Source organism: Lynx rufus, unplaced genomic scaffold (genome assembly GCF_022079265.1).
Source record: "Lynx rufus isolate CCGP_SWC_20201006 ecotype Redwood Valley unplaced genomic scaffold, mLynRuf1.p SCAF_13, whole genome shotgun sequence".
NCBI lineage: Eukaryota > Metazoa > Chordata > Mammalia > Carnivora > Felidae > Lynx > Lynx rufus.
In genome coordinates this window covers 24751706-24772492 of record NW_025814827.1, presented here as the reverse complement: position 1 = coordinate 24772492, position 20787 = coordinate 24751706, and the positions used below count along the sequence as shown (strand labels likewise).

At 40.4% G+C, this 20787-nt stretch overlaps 1 protein-coding gene and 1 pseudogene across 1 annotated transcript in view; both read right to left on the bottom strand.

Annotated features, from left to right (window-relative positions):
• SPPL2A (signal peptide peptidase like 2A) overlaps positions 1-17828 on the bottom strand; it is a 52595-nt gene extending 34767 nt beyond the window's left edge. The window contains exon 1 of the mRNA XM_047075114.1: positions 17609-17828. Within this exon, the coding sequence (XP_046931070.1) occupies positions 17609-17674 (66 nt within the window). The 5' untranslated portion in view covers positions 17675-17828. The remainder of the gene's footprint in view (positions 1-17608) is intronic.
• Positions 6141-6238, bottom strand: LOC124509000 (uncharacterized; annotated as a pseudogene).
• Positions 17829-20787: the final 2959 nt, after the last annotated feature.

The window sequence follows — 20787 nt, the reverse complement described above, 5'->3', positions numbered from 1 at the left end:
AAAACTGGACAGAGACATGCAGAAGAATGAAACTCGACCACTTTTCTTACACCATACACAAAACTAAATTCAAAATGGATGAAAGACCTAAATGTGAGGCAGAGAACTGTCAAAATCCTAGATGAGAACACAGGCAGCAACCTCTTTGATCTCAGCCACAGCAACTTCTTACTAGACATGTCTCTGGAGGGAAGGGAAACAAAAGCAAATACGAACTATTGGGACCTCATCAAGACAAAACTTCTGCATAGCGAACAATCAACAAAACTAAAAGGAAACCGCTGGAATGAGAGAAGATCTTTGCAAATGACACATCTGATAAAGGGTTAGTATCCAAAATGTATAAAGAACTTACCAAATGCAACACACAAAAACCGAATAATCCTGTGAAGAAATGGACAGAAGACATGAATAGACATTTTTCCAAAGACATACAGATAGCCAAGAGACAAATGAAAAGATGTTCAACATCACTCATCATTGGGAATATATAAATCAAAACTACAATAAGATACTACTTCACACCTGTCAAAATGGCTAAAATTTAACAACTCAGGGAACAACAGGTATTAGCGAGGACGCAGAGAAAGGGAAACACTTTTGCACTGCTGGCGGGAATGCAAACTGGTGTGGCCACTCTGGAAAACAGTATGGAGGTTCCACAAAAAGTGAAAAACAGAACTACTATGCGACTCAGCAACTGCACTACTAGGTATTTATCCAAAGGATACAAAGACACTGATTTAAAGGGGCACATGTACCTTGATGTTTACAGCAGCACTCTCAACAATAGCCAAATTATGGAAAGATCCCAAATGTCCACTGACTGATAAATGGATAAAGAAAATGTGGCATATATACATATATATGTATGTACATATATGTGTATATCCATATATGTATTATATATGTATATGTATGTACGCATATACGTATATACATACGTATATATATGCATGTATGTACATACATACATACATACATACACACCATGGAATATTACTCAGCCATAAAAAAGAATTGAATCTTGCCATTTGCAACAACAAATGATGGACCTAGAGAGTATAATGCTAAGCAAAATATATCAGAGAAAGAAAAATACTGTATGATTTCACTCTTATGTTGAATTTAAGAAACAAAACAGATGAACATGGGGAAAGAAAAAAAAGAGGGAGGCAAACCATAAGAGAAACTGTTAACTATAGAGAACAAACTGAGGGCGCTAGAGGCAGACGGGTGGGGGATGGGCTAAATAGGTGATGGGGATTAAGGAGGGCACTTGTTATGATGAGCACTGGATATTACATGTAAGTGATGAATCACTAAATTCTCCTGAAACTAATATTACACTGTATGTTACCTACCTAGAATTTAAATAAAAACTTGAAACATAAAAAAAAAGAAATACCTCAACCTGTCCTAACTTCCATATTCTACCAGTTAAAAAAAAAAAAAAAAGTACATTACTATTTCTAAGTGCTACCTGTGAAAGAAATTCTGAGAAACTACAACTCTCAAGTCTTCAAGATTCTGCAACTGCCTATTGAAAAAGACTAATCCAGAGTTCAAAGAGAGGAAAAAAGAAGAAATGAAAAAATGTTCTGTCCTTTGCCTCATTTCCCACTACCTGGGAAAAAAGGCAGAGAAGAGCCAAGAAGTAACTGAAAAGAATAACCAACGCAGATGGGGTGGGAGTGGAGAGTATGAAATGAAGAAACACCCTGAGATAATTAGAATACCACATCACATCACAATTCCCTTCAAACCTGAACTGATCCAAATCCTTCTCTGTCCTCCTCTGAACAAATCTTTCTTAAATCTTCTTAAAATTTTTAAAAATAATGTTTATTTTTACTGTAATTTTTGAGAGAGAGTGTGCACACACACGTACGAGCAGGTGAGAGGCAGAAGAGAGGGAGAGACAGAATCCCAAGCAGGCTCTGCGCTGTCAGCAGAGCCCAACGCAGGACTCAATCCCACAAACCTTGAGACCATGACCTGAGCCGAAACCAACAGCTGGACGCTTAACCAACTGAGGCACCAGCCACCCCTGAACAAATCTTTCTCTAAAACGTACGAGAAAAAAGTCTGCTTGGCAAATAAAGATAATGTACCAAGGCTCTACCACTAAGGCATGCATTAGGCTGAGCTACATAAAATTGCTATTTGACCATTTTTGTATAAAATTGGTAATTTTGTCACAGGTCAATCTAAATTTATACAGTACAAAAATACTCTAATCCATGCTCTCTTACCTAAAATCTCCTCTGAACATTTGGAATTAGAAGGACTTCTGGCATATTTGGGACTTCATTAGCTTATGGATCTAAGCAAGTGTAGGGAATTTATAAAACATACTATCACATTACACGGAATAATGAAGACAAGGAAATTATTTGTGGAAAAAAGAAATGTTGTTTTCATTCAGCTGTTTCCATGTTGGTCATGAATGGATTTATTCGACAGCAGAGGTGAACCAATATCCTAAATTCTTACTATACACTAAACTATTTGTAGGTTACTAACTATACAAACTAAACAGTATATTTAGGTTTTTGCACACATATCTGATCTACTATTACTGTTTTACTAGTGAGGACTCTGAGACTTAGAGAAGTCACTAACATAACTTACATAAGTTATACAGCAGAATAATCAATTCTAACTATAGAGAGTAATCCTGCAGATAATCGTGAGGGATGATTAAGTTTAGGTTAAACATTTTTTTAAAAGAATTTGTAAGTGAATTGGGTACTTCTTTTTAAAAAAAATTTTTTTAATGTTTATTCATTTTTGAGAGAGAGAAAGAGACAGAGTGTGAGCAGGGGAGGGGCAGAAGAGAGGGAGACATAGAACTCGAAGCAGGCTCCAGGCCCCAAGCTGTCAGCACAGAGCCTGACACAGGGTTTGAACTCACAAACTGTGAGATCATGACCTGAGCTGAAGTTGAATGTTTAAGTGACTGAGCCACCAAGGGGCACTGAATTGGGTACTTTTTAATGAATCCAACAAAACAGCACATGATGTCCTAGGATGTCCTGGATTAGTGATGTTGAGTTTGATTATTTGATTAATGTAGTAACTGCAGGATTTCTCTAGTATAAAGTTATGTATTTCTTTTCTTTGTGACTGGTTAGAAAGTAATCTGTAGCACCATGTAAACAGTTCAACAACCTCTCACCTAGTTTTAGCCTCCATGATGATCCATGCTTGAATTTAATTTTACATATTACATTGGGGGTTGAGAAATGGTCATTGTTTTTTAATACTGTAATTCCTTCTGCATTTATTAGCTAGTATTCTTTAAAAAAGAGCTTTACTCTCTCCTTCTACTACCTTTTGCTTGGTATCACTAGAGGTTCACTGATTTTTAAAAATTTAATGTAATAGAAGCATTTGTTTGATGTTCAAATTGTCCCAAATTTGGTCATCAGGGCCTCTTGCAGCTGGCTCTTTGTATCCTTTGACAAGACCCCATTAGTCTTTGAGGACTTCCTTATTTTTTGGCACAAGATGTCCTAGGCTGACTTTATTCTTTACCTGCCACAGGTCCCAAACCAGTCATACTACTAAGCTCCTTGTGGAGAAGAATGGTATTTAGATAAAGATTTGGGTTCTAATTATGCACAAAGCTGAAGTGGTGCAGCCTTTAAATAGACAACTGGTAGTATCTATAAAAAATTTTAATACATAGAATCCTGATTCATATCCTACAGATGTATTATAGAGAGCACAGAAATAAGCCCACGTGTATATGGTCAATTAATCTATGATAAAGGAGGCAAGAACATACAATGGGGAAAAGATAGTCTCTTCAACAAATGGGGCTGGGATTACATGGACAACAACAAATGGGCAACTACATGCAAAAGAATGAAACTGGCCATCTTTCTTTCTTTCTTTAACAAATACCTGTTTATTTAAGTAATCTCTATACCCTACATGGGAGTTGAACTCATGACCCTGAGATCATGACTTACATGCTCTTCCGACTGCGCCAGCCAGGCACCCCCAGACCACTTTCTTATACCATACACAAACATAAACTCAGAATGATTAAAGACCTAAATGTGAGACCTGAAACAATAAAACCAGAAGAAAACACAGGCAGTAATTTCTGTCATCAGTTACAGAAATATTTTTCTACATACATGGCATTTTGGAATTTTGTTTGTTTGCTTATTTATTGGGTATGTGAGAGAGTGAAAGCAGGGGAGGGGCAGAGAGAGAGGGAGAATCTCAAGCAGGCTCTGCACTGTCAGCACAGAGCCCCATGCAGGGCCTGATCCCACCAACCATGAAATCATGACCTGAAACAAAATCAAGGGTCAGTCACCCAACCACTGAGCCACCCAGGCGCCCTGTCATTTAACCTGTTTTAAGCTTCAACATTCTCAACTTTAACATAGAGTTGTCAAGAAGATTAAGTTGGATGATGCAATTATTTGCACATTAAGCTCTTAGTAAATGGTAACTATTAGCATTAATAACACATCTAGCACTTTGCCAAGTACTTGTATCATGCAGAAGAAACATGAGATGACTGATGGTCGCTTAAGGTTTGGTGGGAAGTGGGGATAAGAGGTGATAGCTAAAGGAAATGGGGTTCCTTTCTTTTTCAAAAAGATTTTTTAGATCAGCTTTAGGGTCACAGCAAAACTGCGCAGGAGTACAGAGTACCCACATACCCATGCCACACACATGTACAGCCTCCCATTATCAACATCTGCACCAGAGGGGTACATTTGTTACAATAAATAAACATACAATGACACATCATTACCATCCACAGTCCATAGTTTACATTTAGGATTTACTCTTGGTGTTGTACATTCTATACATTTTGACAAATGTATGCTATTTATCCACCATTACAGTATCCTATGCAATATGGAATAGTTTCACTGCCCTAAACATCCTGTGTGTTCCACCTATTTGGTTTCTTTCTGAGGTGATGTAAATGTTTTAAAATGGACAGTATTAATGACTGCACATATCTGTGAATACACTAAAAGCCACTGCATTGTACACCTCAAATAGGTGAACTGCACAGTATGTGAATTATAGCTCAATAAAGCTGCCTTTCTCCAGAGAAACACTACACAAGAAATTACAGTCTTACCAGGAAGATTGAAAACAAACCTGAAACAGATAAGCAAAAACATAATGTGATTAGTCAGAGTCTCTAATAAAAGCTTTAGTGTTCCTATGGTGTTAAAGATGTAAATTCTTGGGCCCTATTCCAGATCTAATGAATCAGAAACCCCCAGGCAGTTTATTTTTACAAGCCCTTCTGGAGATTCTGTTACTTGTAAAAGTTTGAGAACCATAGCTACAGGAGCAGTGCTTAAGATTTATTATACATACATATCACTTAGCAATCATATTAAATGGCAGATTTTGATTCAGTAGGTCTGGGTGGAGTGTGAGTTCTGCATTTTTAACAAGCTTCTAGGTGATGCTGATGCTGCTGGTATATGGACCACACCTTGAGTAGCAAGGCTCTAAGAGAACAGAGTAGTGGAAACCACATTACTGTCAGTCAATTAGTAGGGAAGCATAAAGAAAAGGCTTGAAACTCAGCATCCCCTTAAGCATTACAAACACCAAATTAGGTGAGACTTGTGGTCCACCCACATGCTACTGGTGTTAGATCACTTGACAAAGACCCTAAGGTGTAAGGGCAGAATACCTTCCTTCACATCTTCCAAGTTACAGACATGGTGCTAAACACTGAATTTTCCTTTGTCATCAACTGTGGTCTGGCCTTCTATGACTTTATTCTTTCAACCTTTAAAAATTATGCTTGCATTTTTTTTTAAGAACAGAAATTATCTTACAATTCTGAAGGTTACAAGTTGCACACAGATCTCATTGGGCTAAAATCTGAGTATTGACAGAGCTGCATTCCTTCCTGGGGCTCCTAGGGACAAATTCCTTTCCTTGCTTTTTCCAGCTTCTAAAGACTGCCCAAGTCAGTTGGATCATGGCTCCTTTTCTCTGTCTTCAAAGCCAGCAATTTTGTTCTCTCTGATTGTTCTTCTATAGTCACATCTCCCTGACTCTCTTCTACCTCCCTCTTACAGTTTTTTTTAAATTTGTTTTTAAAATTTACATTCAAGTTAGTTAGCACATAGTGCAAAAAAGTGTGGACGAATTTGCATGTCATCCTTGTGCAGGGGCTGTGCTAATCTCTGCATCGTCCCAACTTTAGTGTATGTGCTGCCGAAGCGAGCGCTGTATTTGCATTTTCAATCAGTAATGAAAACATTCTCTTAGTAAAAAGCTGAGTATCAAGAGCTTGAAGGGATTTAGACAAAATATTCTAGTGTCTTCATTTCGTGGCTCAAACAGGTCCCCAACGACCAAAGTGAAGTGGTCTCGGGGGCCAAGATTAGAACTGGGCTCTCCAACACCCAGACCAGCAGTCTTCAACTCTGCTACCACTTCAGGTTCCCTCATGCAGTTACATCCCCAAGCACCTCTTGGCGCCCAACTATCACTCTCCAGCTTTAACACTGGTCACCAGGATGCCCGCATTAGCTGTTAACTCCCTCTTCCGTGATACTGGTATGGGTCTTCTACCACCACTCAAGCTCCTCTAATTCCCCATTAGTTCCTCCCACATTCTAGATATCTGAAACTCTACGTCATTTCCTTAGAGTCTTCCAAATAACCCCAGTTCTGGGGCTCTGGACTTCATGGAATTCCTTTTCCTACGACAACTTCTTACTGTTTGCCCTGTATCTTCCCTCTTCACATCAGTTCCTACAAGTACTGGGTGTGGACTCAAGCTTTCTTCAGGACAATCAAATCATCTATTTTATACCACTGTCGCTCTATATTCACATCTTACTTGATCCTTACCACAAGGTAAGTAAGTTTACTAGCCCATGGTATGAACTGGTGGTCCCTTTTTGGACTCAAATTTGTCTCCAATAAAACTTCATGAGATTCTCTGTTGCTCACGAACAGTTCCTATTACTTTATCCAGAACACCTGACTTCAAGCATATTCACTATCATCTTTTCAAACCAAAAACTAGTGATGTTTAAGTGTATCTTGATGTTACAGTTACCTATTCCTTTGCTTAACTAGCTTTTGCTATGACAAGTGTCAAATGATTACCAAAGGTCTAAAAAAGAACAACTACAATGATGTATATACTATACTCACATCCTTGCACATGTATTAGATCCCCATTTTCTGAGACCAATCAGACCTTAAACAAAGGGATATGTACAGGAGCTTTTATTTCATCAGTATACTTACAGCGAGTCAGTCTTGCACTGACCTTCATGTCCCTGTCTCTTGGGAGTACATCCATGCTTTACATTCTAGTCTCTAGGTAGTTCCAACCACGGGCATTTGAATTCCTAGCCTCTGTTCCAACAGCCTCCTGATGCTGACTCACCAGCCCAGTATTAACCTACTGAGAACAGGCCTGCTCTACTCCTGTCCAAGCTAATAGCGCAGTTTAAGGATTCTTCTTCGACCCTGGTTCCCAGGTTTTATTTGTCTTCCACCTTTCTTTCTTCTTCAAAAGATATCTTCTAGCATTGGATCTATTTTCGAAACTTAAGTCTTCACATATTCTTTTGGAAAAGAACAATTCTAGCTAAAAATTTATCTAACATCCTACCACCTACCCTATATACATGTCATTCTTTGGGTCTGCCAGAGCTCTGTACCTTGGCCCATTGTCACCTGATCAAGTATAGCTCTGAATAATATAATGTTAACCTTTTCCCATGTGTATATTTAGTTCCCTTAAAAAGCCTCAACATATTTGTCAAGCATGGTTCTTTTTTCCTGGAGATTATGCTCAGTATTCTGTGCAGCAATTTCTTTCCCTTTATTATAGATCAGTGCTTCTTGAACTTTAATATTCTTTTTTTGAAAACTTTTTTTTAATGTTTACTTATTTTTGAGAGAGAAACAGACAGCATGAGTGGGGAAGGGGCAGAGAGAAAGGGAGACACAGAATCTGAAGCAGGCTCCAGGCTCTGAGCTGTCAGCACAGAGCCCATCGCGGGGCTCAAACTCACAAACTGTGAGATCATGACCTGAGCTGAAGTCAGCTGCTCAACCAACTGACTTTTTAAAAAAAATTTTTTTAATGTTTATTTTTGAGAGAGAGAGAGACAGAGAGCATGAGAAGGGCAGAGGCAGAGAAAGACAGGACACAGAATCCATCTCAAGTCGGCTCCAGGCTCTGAGCTGTCAGCACAGAGTCCAACACAGGGCTCAAACTCTAGAGCTGTGAGATCATGACCTGAATAGAAGTTGGACTCTTAACTGACTGAGCCACCCAGGCACCCCTTAAACTTTAATGTTCTTATTAAAATGCAGATTCTGATCCAACAGCTCTTAGGTGGAGCTTGTGATCATGCATTTTGAACAAGCTTCCAGGTGATGCTCTGATACTGGTCCACAGAGTACATGGTTATATACTTCATCATGAATAGCAGTGAAACTCACAAGTCTTCCAGACATTACTGAGATCCTCCTAGGAATTTTCTCAAAAGGTGAGTCACACTGTACCTGCAGTCTGCTGGTATAGCCAATGTTCATATTTTGGCCAGTAGTTCCCCCATCTCACCCAGGAGTTCCTTCAAAACTCTTCAGTATATGCATCACTGGGTCCCAGCTTCCCCACCCCTTTCTACATCTGTCAATTAAACCAGGTTCATGTTATTTGTGTTGTTATCCATTAGATATACGCAACCCTTCAGTTTCAAGGGGCAGTGTGTGAATGTAACTGTAAGTCTCTCTCCAATTAACCCCCTGGCAATCTTCCTACATAAAATCTACAAATTAAATTATTTCTGTATTTTTAGACACCAAATACAAGAAGGGGCTTGGGAGCAAATTTTGTTAATAAATAGAATTTATCTATAATGAAAATGAGTAATTAAAAAAAAAAAAGCTACATTCCTAAACCAGAAGATATAAAGTTGCAATGTAATCACTAAACGGTAAATGCAATAGGAGCAACAGTCACCTATCACCCTTAAATCACTGCAATGTAGCGGGTATCCCTTTCTTTATAAACATCTTTCTCTTTACACAGTTACATAGTTAATAGCAATACAATAAAAGAGCTGAAAGGGGTCTCTACAGGAAAGATAGAGTTGAGGTTGTGTGTCTTGAATGACACACTCCGAAGTTAGGCCTAAATAACTTTCTGATCATTCACTATTATATATTTTCTATGCCTGTTTTCTCCCTGTTAAGTTATATAATCAACAACCTACATTATTTCCATTCCTACTTCCAGGATTCAAAGTTTAAGGAAATGATACACTGGAAGTGACTAGACCCATACCCATAAAGATTAAGCGTAATCTTAACTACTTATATAGTGGCTCAGTGGGGGCTAGGACATTAAATAGGTATTCATAGGAACTCAGAGGAGTCTATGGGCCATGGGAAAAGTAGAGCCAGCATCATTCCTTGCACTCAGAGAATCTGGGGATATGTAATGTTTAGGGGAAGAGGTATTAGGTATGGGAGACATTCATTTATTTGATACTCTGCAGTCTATGAGATGCTAAGGGAGACAGCAGAGAATGAGTCCAGTAGAGTTTCTCCTTCATGGGGATTATATTTTGTTACCTAGATCTATCCTTCTGCTTGGTTTTCCCTAAGTAATCTTAGTACCTAGTGATATAACTCAACTGTTACAGAATTTATGATTTACAGTAGAATTCACAAATTCAAGTAACTACAAGGCCAGGCAGGTAATATAAGTGCATAAAAAGTTGATCTAAGGCCATAGTGCATAGTAATATTTGGCAAATTCTACCCTAAAAACAAAAATTTTTAAGAAAACTTTAGTATCTGGGGATAAGGGTCTGTACCTGGAGACTTTATGGTCTAGAGTTTTGTAAACAGACTCAATTTCAGGTGATTTTTAACCAAAAAGGCAATCAAATATATAATAAATATGACTTCTATCTTTAAGCCCTTTCTTATGAATAAATTTACAAATTTATCTGATCAGTCTTCTGATGTATTTTTGATTTTCAAGAAAACATTAATGACCAACTTAGTGGAAAAATATCAAGGAATGTCTAGAAATCCTGGGTTCTACTTGTCTTTTTCAGGCCTTTCTGTATGAACTAGGACAAGTCATACCTTTCTGAACCTTCTCAGGATTATTTTGAGAGGAGATGCATGTGTAGATGTTACATTTTCACAGCCATCAGTGACTTAGAAAGTAAAGAGTGGGATGCAGAATCCTCAGAGATAGCTCAGAGGAAAGAAGGCAAAAAAAAAAAAAGTTGTGAAGAATCTAAAAGAAAAGAATGTCTAATATCTGGCTAATATCGGGCTATCATAACAAAATACCACAGACTGGGTGGCTTAAGTAACAGAAATTTATTTTCTCACAGTATGGAACCTAGAAGTTCAAGATCAAGGTGCCAGCATAGCTGATTTCTGGTAAGGGCTCATTTCCTAGCTTGTAGATGGCTGCCTTCTCACTGTGTCTTTACATGGCTGGAAAGACAGCAAGGCAACAATCCCATCATAAGGGCCCCACACTGATACCTCATCTAAACTTAATTATCCCCTAAAGGCCCCATCTCCAAATACCATCACACTGGGGGGTCAGGGCTTCAACATAAGAATCTGGGGCACAAAATCCAGTCCACAGCATTTTGCCTCAGGGCCCCCAAATTCATTTCCTTCTTACAGGCAAAAAAATTCTCATTTCATCCCAACAGCCCCCAAAGTCTTTACTCAGTCCAGCATCAACTCTATAGTCCGAAGTTTCATCTAATATCATTTAAGTCAAATATGGGTGAAAATTAAGATACAGTTTATTCTAAGGCAACATTCCTCTCCAGCTATGGAACCAGACAAGTTATATGCTTCTTTTTTTTTTTTTTTAATGTTTATTTATTTCTGAGACAGAGAGCATGAGTGGGGGAGGGGGAAAGAGAGAGAGGCACACACAGAATCTGAAGCAGGCTCCAAACTCTGAGCTGTCAGCATAGAGCCTGATGTGGGGCTCGAACTCACAAACCGTGAGATCATGACCTAAGCCGAAGTCGGTCGCTCAACTGACTGAGCCACCCAGGTGCCCCAAGTTATATGCTTCTAAAACATAATGTAGACATTAGCATTCCAAAAGGGAGAAATCAGAAGGAAGAAAGTGGTGACAGGACTCAAGCAAGTCCAAAACCTAGCAAGACAAATTCCATTAGGTTTTAAGGCTCACAAATAATCCTTTCTGGCTCAATGTCCCACCTTCCAGGCCCACTGGGGTGGCAGCATCACCTCCATGGCCCTGTGGAGTCTGGTCCTCAAGGTTTCCAAAAGAAGCCATAGGGCCTGTTGAGACTGAGGCAGTGGCCTGATGGTATCTGAATTGCCTTTGGGGTCATTTCTCCTTCTTGAAGAACAATCCACGTTCACAATCACAGAGCTCCATCATCCCATTTTGTCAAATCCAAGAAGTCCAACAGCCTTTCTTCATTTTGTCCAAACTCTGTATTTAGTTCAAACTGGCAGTATGTTTGCTCAAAAATCCTGAAACTCTTTATCAGATGGTTTTCTAGCACAGAGTATTCTTTGCAGAACAAGCTTCATTTTTTGCAATATGGATGGGCTGAGAAATTTTCCAAATCTTCAAATTCTAGTTATTTTTTCCTTAACAATTCCTTCTTTAATTCTTCTCTCTCCATTTGCATTTTACTATAAGCAGTCAGGAGGAATCACACTGCTCCATTAACACTTTGATTAGAAATCTCCTCCGCTAAATATCTAATTGCACTGCTCACAATTCTTCCTTCTACAAAACACCACAACACAGTTCAAAGTTCTTTGCCATTTTATAACAAGGATTGCATTTCCTCCAGTTTCTAACACCATATTCCTCATTTCTGAGACTCTACCAAATTGTCCTATTTCTAGCAAGCGTCTCAAACCTCTTCTAGCCTCTACCCTGTTACAAAGCTGCTGACACAGGTTTAGGTATTAGTGAAGTACCCCACTCCTGGTACCCAAATCTGTCTTAGCTTGGGCTGCTATAACAAAATACCAGAGTTGGTACCTTGAACAGAAATTTATTTTTCTCACAGTTCTAGATACTAGAAGTCCAAGGTAAAGGTGCCAGCATGGTTGGTTTCTGGTAAGAGCTTTCTTTTTGGCTTGTAGACGGACACTTTTTCGCTGTGTCATCACATGGTGTGTGTGTGTGTTGGGGGGGTGAGTATTAGGGGAGAGAGAGAACAAGCTCTCGGTTGTCTTTTACTTACAAGGCACCAATCCTTCACAAGGGATCTACCCTCTGACTTCATCTAAACCTACTTATCTCCCAGAGGCCCATTTCCAAATACCATCACACTGGGGGGTCAGGGCTTCAACATATGTTTGGGGAGTGGTGGAGAAGGGATACAATTCAGTCTACAACATAACAGCTCAGCATGTCTCTGATAGCTTGGGTAGCAGAACATACTTCCTTTCCTCAGGAGCATGAGAGAGGAGGGCAGAAAAGAAAGAATTAAAGAAGATTCTTTGACTTGGTGTAGTATACCAAAGGAATGCAGATTTCAGCAAGAGATTTCTCTGCTGGGGATCCTGATTATCACTTCACTGTAATAGGTTCAAGATGTAGCTATGTAACACTTCAAATTCTTTGAAGTAATGAAAAAATGAACAGAACTTTTGTAACATGGAAAGGATTCAGGATTCTTCAGAGAACTCTGAAGCAATTTTAGAAAACAGATCCAGGCTAAACTTTTCTGCTTTTCTTTGAAACATAACTCTGTGACTGAGTCCAAACACTGTGAAATAAAGGCCTAACAGTTGTGGCTAGGGATGGGGCTTCGGCTGGGGAAGCATGACTGCGAAACAGAATCATGGCAAGGCCAAGAGAGAACTAACGATCTACCACACACTCTTCATTTCTAGACTTAACAGGTTTAATGGGTTTAGAAATCACCAAAACATCAGATGTACTGAAGCCTGAGTTTCACATACACAGTGAGGTCACAATGATGTAAAGAGAACAAGATGAGGAGGGTAGGCTACATGATGGTGAAAGGCCTTTCCAATACTAAATCCTCTGTGTTTTCTACAAGGATGCGGCAGTGGATCCTGGAGATTATGTGCTGCTATTTTGTGCTGCTTGTGGATGAGGATAGTGGCCCTGTTCTTACATAACTAAAGGGAAAGTTGGTAGCAGTGCCAGCTGCAAGAGCCCAGAAAAGAGAAATGAAATAATTAAACTGGCATCATTAATTCAAATGAACTCAGAGGGGCCACCTAGAGCTGTAAGATTAAGGAAGAGTAATAAACTAGGGCTTCAGGGAGAAAATGGTAAGAAGAAAAAAAATCTGTAAGACTTCAGACAGTGTTGGAGGAAAGGAACTAGGTATCCAGTAAGTAAGCAGAAAGGAGAGAGAGTGCTCCTGCTGTGGAAAAGTATACCAGATTTGAGTTCCTCAGAAAAGGAAAGAGATTGTTTCAGGAAATTAAAGGAAGAAAGGGTCAAGAAGAAAACAAATCCACTGAAAAAGGCTTTACATATCAAAAAGATCTCACCAATGGATGCAAAAATCCTCAAGGAGATACTAGCCAACCGGATCCAACAATATATTAAAAAAATTATTCACCACGACCAAGTGGGATTTATACCTAGGATGCAGGGCTGGTTTAACATCCAGAAAACAGTCAATGTGATATATCACACCAATAAAAGGACAAGAACCACATGATCCTCTCAACAGATGCAGAGAAAGCATTTGACAAAATAGAGCATCCTTTCTTGATAAAAACACTCAAGAAAGTAGGGCAAGAAGGATCATACCTCGAGATCATAAAAGCCAAATATGAAAGACCCACCACTAGCATCATCCTCAATGAGGAAAAACTGAGAGCTTTCCCCCTAAGGTCAGGAACAAGACAGGGATGTCCACTCTCACCACTGTTACTCAACATAGTATCTGAAGTCCTAGCCTCAGCAGTCAGACAATACAAAGTAATAAAAGGCATCCAAACTGACAAGGAGGAAGTCAAAACTTTCACTCTTCACAGATGACATGATACTCTATTTGGAAAACCCAAAAGACTTCACCAAAAAACTGCTAGAACTGATCCATGAATTCAGAAAGTCGCAGGCTATAAAATCAATGCACAGAAATCGGTTGCATTCCTATCCCCCAATAATGAAGCAACAGAAAGAGAAATCAGGAGAATCAATCCCATTTACAACAGCACCAAAAACCATAAAATACCTAGGAATAAACCTAACCAAAGAGATGAAAAATCTCAACACTGAAAACAATAGAAAGCTTATGAATGAAATTGAAGCAGACACACAAAAAAATGGAAAAATATTCCATGCTCCTGGATTGGAAGAACAAATATTGTTAAAATGTCGATACTACCCAAAGCAATCTATATATTCAATGCAATCTCTATCAAAGTAACACCAGCATTCTTTACAGAACTAGAACAAATGATCCTAAAATTTGTATGGAACCAGCAAAACATCCTGAATAGCCAAAGCCATCCAAAAAAGAAAACCAAAGCTGGAGGCATCACAATCCCTACTTCAAGATGATTACAAAGTTGTAATCATCAAGACAGCATGGTACTGGCACAAAAACAGACACACAGATCAACGGAACAGACTAGAGAACCCAGAAATGGACCCACAAATGTATGGCCAACTAATCTTTGACAAAGCAGAACGAATAACCAATGGAATAAAGACAGTCTCTTCAGCAAATGGTGTTGGGAAAATTGGACAGCAACATGCAGAAAAATGAACCTGGACCATTTTCTTACACCATACACAAAAATAAACTCAAAATGGATGAAAGACCTAGAGGTAAGACAGGAAGCCATCAAAGTCCTAGAGGAGACAGCAGGCAAAAACCTTTTTGACCTCGGCCACACAGGGGGCACATGCATCCCAATTTTTATAGCAGTGCTATTGACAATAGCCAAAGCATGGAAAGAGCCCAAATGTCCATTGACAGATACACATACATACATAGACATACACACACACACACACACACACACACACACACACACATTGGAGTATTACTCAGCAATCAAAAAGAATGAAATCTTGCCATCTGCAACTATGTGGATGAAACTAGAGGGTATCATGCTAGGTGAAATTAGCCAGAGAAAGACAAATATCATGACTTCACACATATGAGGAATTTAAGATACAAAACAGATGAACATAAAGGAAGGGAAGCAAAAATAATATAAAAACAAGGAGGGGGACAAACATAATAGACTCTTAAATACAAAGAATAAACTGAGGGTTGTTGGAGGGGTAGGGGTAGGGGCCCAATGGGTAAGGGACATTAAGGAAGACACTTGTTGGGATGAGCACTGGGTGTTATACATAGGGGATGAATCACTGCAATCTACTCCTGAAATTATTGCACTATATGCTAGCTAACTTGGATGTAAAATAATAAATAAATTAATTACATTAAAAAAAAACTATCTTTGGTGAAGGATCAGTTTTGTTTCTGCGGTTATGAGTGCTTCTCTCCATGTTTCAAGGACTGATCCTGCTGTAAAAATACAATTAAAAAAAATAAATAGAAACAGGAGGGGCGCCTGGGTGGCTCAGTCGGTTGAGTGTCTGACTTCAGCTCAGGTCATGATCTCACACTCCATGAGTTCAAGCCCCGCATCGGGCTCTGTGCTGACAGATCAGACCCTAGAGCCTGCTTCAGATTCTGTGTCTCCCCCTCTCTCTGCCCCTCCCCTGCTCATGCTCTGCCTCTCTCTGGCTCAAAAATAAATAAAAACATTAAAAAAAAAACTAGAAACAGGAAATAAAAACAGATGTAGAAAAAAATACAACAAAGGATGCCTTTTTGCTCATTTTGCTGTTTGGGGGTGAGCAGGGAGAGGAGATTATGATGATTAGATTATGGAAGTCCAAATTATTTTTATTCCTACACATTATTGCCTGAATATCTACCATATCTTTATCCTCTGCTTCTTCCTCCTATAATTCTTTCCCTTGTCCTCCCCACATAGATACCAAATCCTGGAAGAAAAGAAATATACCAAGTCCTGGTTTATGATAAATTTTCACTGCAACATTACTTACATTTTTTTTAAGTTTCCTAATATAGCCTTGTAAAAATTCTTTAAGCTCTAATTATCTTACATAAACATTCTAAAATGAAAAAAAAAAAGATTTTGTCAGTATATTCGCAGTCACTGGCACAGAGCCTGGCATATAATAGATGCACATTAAATATCTGCGAAGGAAAAGACAGTTGCCGCGTCCCACAACAGCCCTGAAAAGATTGTAGGCTAGCTACAATTTAGAATAGGGACGACCTTTAGATTTGTTAAGCCCTTGAAATTACACAAAAATTCTGCTGTCATCTTTTAGTGAGAGGGCTCAGGGGCTTTTGATAAGAATTTCAATGTGAGTTATAAGCAATTGATATATTATTAAATTAATTATAGTGTTGACAAAAGATTAGTGGGAATGTGATATATAAGGTATATTCCTAAAATTAGCTGAAGTGGCTCAAATGAAAATTTGCAAGAGTGCAAAAACACGCAGACAAGTTGTATACCTAGGTTATAGTTTTATGTGTATTTACATACTACCTGAATTGTTATCTTTTAGACATACCATACATGGCAAACTACACCTCAAAGCTTCAGACTACACCGCCACTTTATTGTTTTATATTACACTTCCCCTCCACCTCACAAAGACAATTTTTATACATTATCTTCCATGTTCCTCACGTTGCCTAGCAAAGTTATGAATACACCAAAGGCACTTAACTATTTTACGTTCTGATTTTGGTTTTTTAATAAATGTTAAAGATACTTTTGTATTAAATATATTCACTAACAGTAATTCTTTAAACAGCAGAGGATGCAAAATACACTGTATCAGAGAAGTTACATATTCTAATGGAAAGAACTAGACAGGCACACACTATACCAATTCTGTGTCGATAAAGCTCCCAGAAGTTTCCAACCTGAAAATCCCTAAGTCAAATTTCCAAGAAATATAAAAACTGAAACACCAAACACCCCGTCCACCCACCCAGTAATCAAATGAGGCGTAGCAGGAACTACAAGAGGAGGAAGACCAAAAAAAAAAAAAAAAAGAAAGAAAAAAAAATCATCTGTATTCGAGCAATTAAACTAAAGTGCAGTCTTTGAACCGCTGAACACCCCGGGAGCACGTATAATGTTTTTCTTCTTCCAGAGGGTAAAAAAGAGCAAGATGCTCTAAGACGGGCTATACGATAAAACTCAAGAGGTCAATTTAAAATGCCCGGAACAGAGAAAAACTACAGACAACCCCGAAGGTCAAAGTAGCAAGAGGGGTTCCACAGAGAGCTTTCTTGGGGTGGGTATTTCGAAGACTTCAAAGGACGGGAATGGGGGTGGGGTAGGAAGGCAGGAGAAACGAGGCTGAAGAAGGGGCGGCTGGAAGGAAAGGGAGAGATGGGAAGGGGGGCAGGCCGCTAGGGCGCACGCACTGGAGACGCCGGGTAGCAGCCCGGGGGTGGGGAGGAGAAGGGGCAGGGAGACCCGGCCCCGCCCCGGGGAGGCCCGAGCGCCCGGCCGTCCCCCTTACCAGCGGGAGCAGGAAGCCCCAGAGCAGGGCGGTCGCGGCCAGGGGCAGCGGCCGCTGCGGCCCCATCGGACTGCTGGGCGCCCGGCGGCGCGGCGCTTCTCGGCTGGTACAGTCTCCGGGTCCCGCCGCGGCGCTGCCTCTGGGGCCGGCACGGACGAGCGCGGGCGGCGGGGCTGGCTGGGCAGGGGCCGCCGCTGCTGCTGGGGCCGCTATTGCAGCGCCGACTTCCTCTTCCGGCCCCGCCCAGAGGACGCGGAAACCCCCGCGCGGGGCACGTGGAGTTCGGGTCCGCGCGCGCCGCCAGTCGGGCAGTCTCCGCGCTCTCCGGTCCCGGTGATGGCAGGCAGCCTACTGTGGGTCTGGGCGTGTCTCTTTCCAGCTGCCTGACCTGAACTCTCTCCAGAGTCCGGGGAAGGGGGGGGGGGGGTGTGTGGAGGGGGACACCGAAGCAACTTTTTCGATACCCTCTTCCTCGTAGGAGTCGCCGTGCGCCTGCTCTATACCCCAGTACCGACGCGGCTGCCAGGGCCAAAAATCTACGTGCGCTGAGCCTTAAGGCATCTGCTTGCCGGCAGGTCCCTGTCACTCACACTTACATCCCCAGTCCGTCCACTGTCTCCAAAACCGCTGCGACCTCCGTATCCAGGCCACCGACCTTTCTCTCCTCCAAACTGGTCTGTTTACACGCTAGGCAGTGTAAACATAGCAGTCCTAGGTGTAAATCAGATCATGTCACTCCCCATCACGCTTGGAACAACATCGAAACTCTATTCTGTCCTACAAAGTGTACATAATATGGTTCCTGTCTTCTCTGACTCCATCTTCACTACTTTCCCACGCTTGCTTTACATCCACATGGGCCACTTTTTCTTTCATCTTTCGTACTCTTCTCAATACCGGTTTGCTGGCGTTCAGTTATCAGTTTAAATGTCACTTCCCCAGAGGAAACTTCCTGACATACCCCATCTAATGTAGCCATCCAGTCACTTTTATACCGCATGGCTTACGTTAATTGTCTGCAAAGCACTTTTCACTCATATTCTTATTTATGTGTCCATTTATGATGTCACCTCCTACTTACTAACAAGGAGTGTCTTTGTTAACTGCCATATCCCTTGTACCTATAATATCAGGTATAAAGTAGGTCCTCAAATATTTGTTGGATGAATAGTTAATACTGAGCACTGAATAGGATGCTGTCCCTGCCATTCCACTGCTGAGTTTAGCAAGGGACACAGATGTGTGAGCAAACATAGTTCAGGGTGAATAGTGACTCTTTTGTCTGCACAAGATGCCTTGGGAGTATCAAAGGAACACATAAAAGGGGTGCCAGGAAAAGTTCCAACCTAAGCTGAGTCTAGAAGGGTGAGTTAATTTTAGCCAGGCAATGGGCAGGGAAAGGGGGAGACTTCCAGGAAGAGTGAACCATTAGTGTCAAAGCCAAAGGTGACATTGGAGGAACTGCAAAACTTGGGCTTGGCTGAAGTTATGAGTGGTGAAAGATGAAGTGAGAGAAGAGAGCAGAGGCCAAATCACAAACAGATTGGGACGTCCTGCTTGGGACTTTAGGCTTCATCCAGTTGTTGGAAAACAGATTAATAATAATTAGAGCAGTGACAACTTCTGGTGTAGAAAGCTCTCTGTGATGGCAGGCAGAGTGGCAGTTGGATTGAAACAGGGCAAGAGTAGGATCCAGGAAACCTGCTGGACAGCTGTGTAACCTAACCCAGGCCAGGGATAGTGAGGGCCTGGAAATGGGGAGAAGGAGGTGGATCAGAAAGATTTGTAGCAGAATTTGGTAACTGAGACGACATGGGAGATGAAGGAGAGGGAAGATTACTAGGATCCTGTCCTGGGCCATTTATTGAGATGATTGCCATGGGAGTTCGGTGGGGGTGGAGGGGAGATAAATAGTTTGGACATGTTTTGAAATACTTGTGGAACATCGATGTCAAATGTCTGTAGGTTGATGGCTAGGTAGGTTGGTCTAAGCTTAGTAGCACAATGAGGCCAGAATACAGGTCTCCTGCCCGTCAATCCTTAACTCTTTTTACACTTTCTAGCTGCTGAGGGCAAGTGAGTTTCCTCTTTAGTAAAATGGCTGTGATGGACTAGATGACTTCATCTCTAAATATTCCCTCCTGCCCATAGTGGCACTTTGCCTAGTGAATCTCCAGAGTGGCTCCTGAGGCTGTCTAAAGATCTCTGGTTTTCCTGTCTACGTTTATGCCCACTTTTCCTTTTCAATTGGAGAATATTTTGTGCTTGCAGCCAAAGAAACTGTGTTATAGGCTAGTTCTTTGTGCAGTCTCTCTTTGCCTGCTTTAGTTTTCTCAGCTGAGAAATGTGGACAGTAGTACCTGTACTGCCTGCCTCACATGATCGTTGTAAAAATTACATGATTTGTAGTGTGAGTAAAATTAACTCTGAAAAAAAAATTTTTTAAGTAGAAGGAGGAAAGGGAGAGAAGAAGAAAGAAAAGAAAAATAGAAGCTATGTTATTGCTGTTGCCCAAAGTATCAGCACTTATGACAAATCATAATTCTTCTGCCAGAATGGTGTCTTCTGGGTCAAAGTCCCTATGCGGGATGAAGTGAAGAAAACTGGGAGAGTTAATGGAAGATTAAAAGATTCTTGTGTGATGACTACTGGAAAGGCTGTTAAAAGTTATTTGGCATATACTTCTGTAACACATGAATCTCCCTGCAAGTCTTATGTATGATAAAGAGTACCAAGATAGGGGTGCCTGGGTGGCTCAGTAGGTTAGGCATCCAACTTCAGCCCAGGTCATGATCTCACGGTTCATGAGTTTAAGCCCCACATTGGACTCTGTGCTGACAGTGCAGAGCCTCGAGCCTGCTTCAGATTCTGTGTCTCCCTCTCTCTCTGCCCCTCCCCTGCTTGCACTCTGTCTCTGTCTCCCCAAAATAAATAAATTTTTTTAAAAAATGTTTAAAGAGTACCAGGGTAAGTTTCAGTCATTATTTTTCTTCCATAAATAAAACTATGTATAAAAATCCAATTACAGAAAACAAGTATCATTAGATTACAGATCATTTTGATTTCTAAATATAGTTAATGGAATTTTTTTCCAATGATAACAGATAGAATGTTGTAGGTTGTTGGAACTTATGTTTTCTTCTAAGAGTTTTATAGTTTAGGGTCTTTATTAAAAGTTT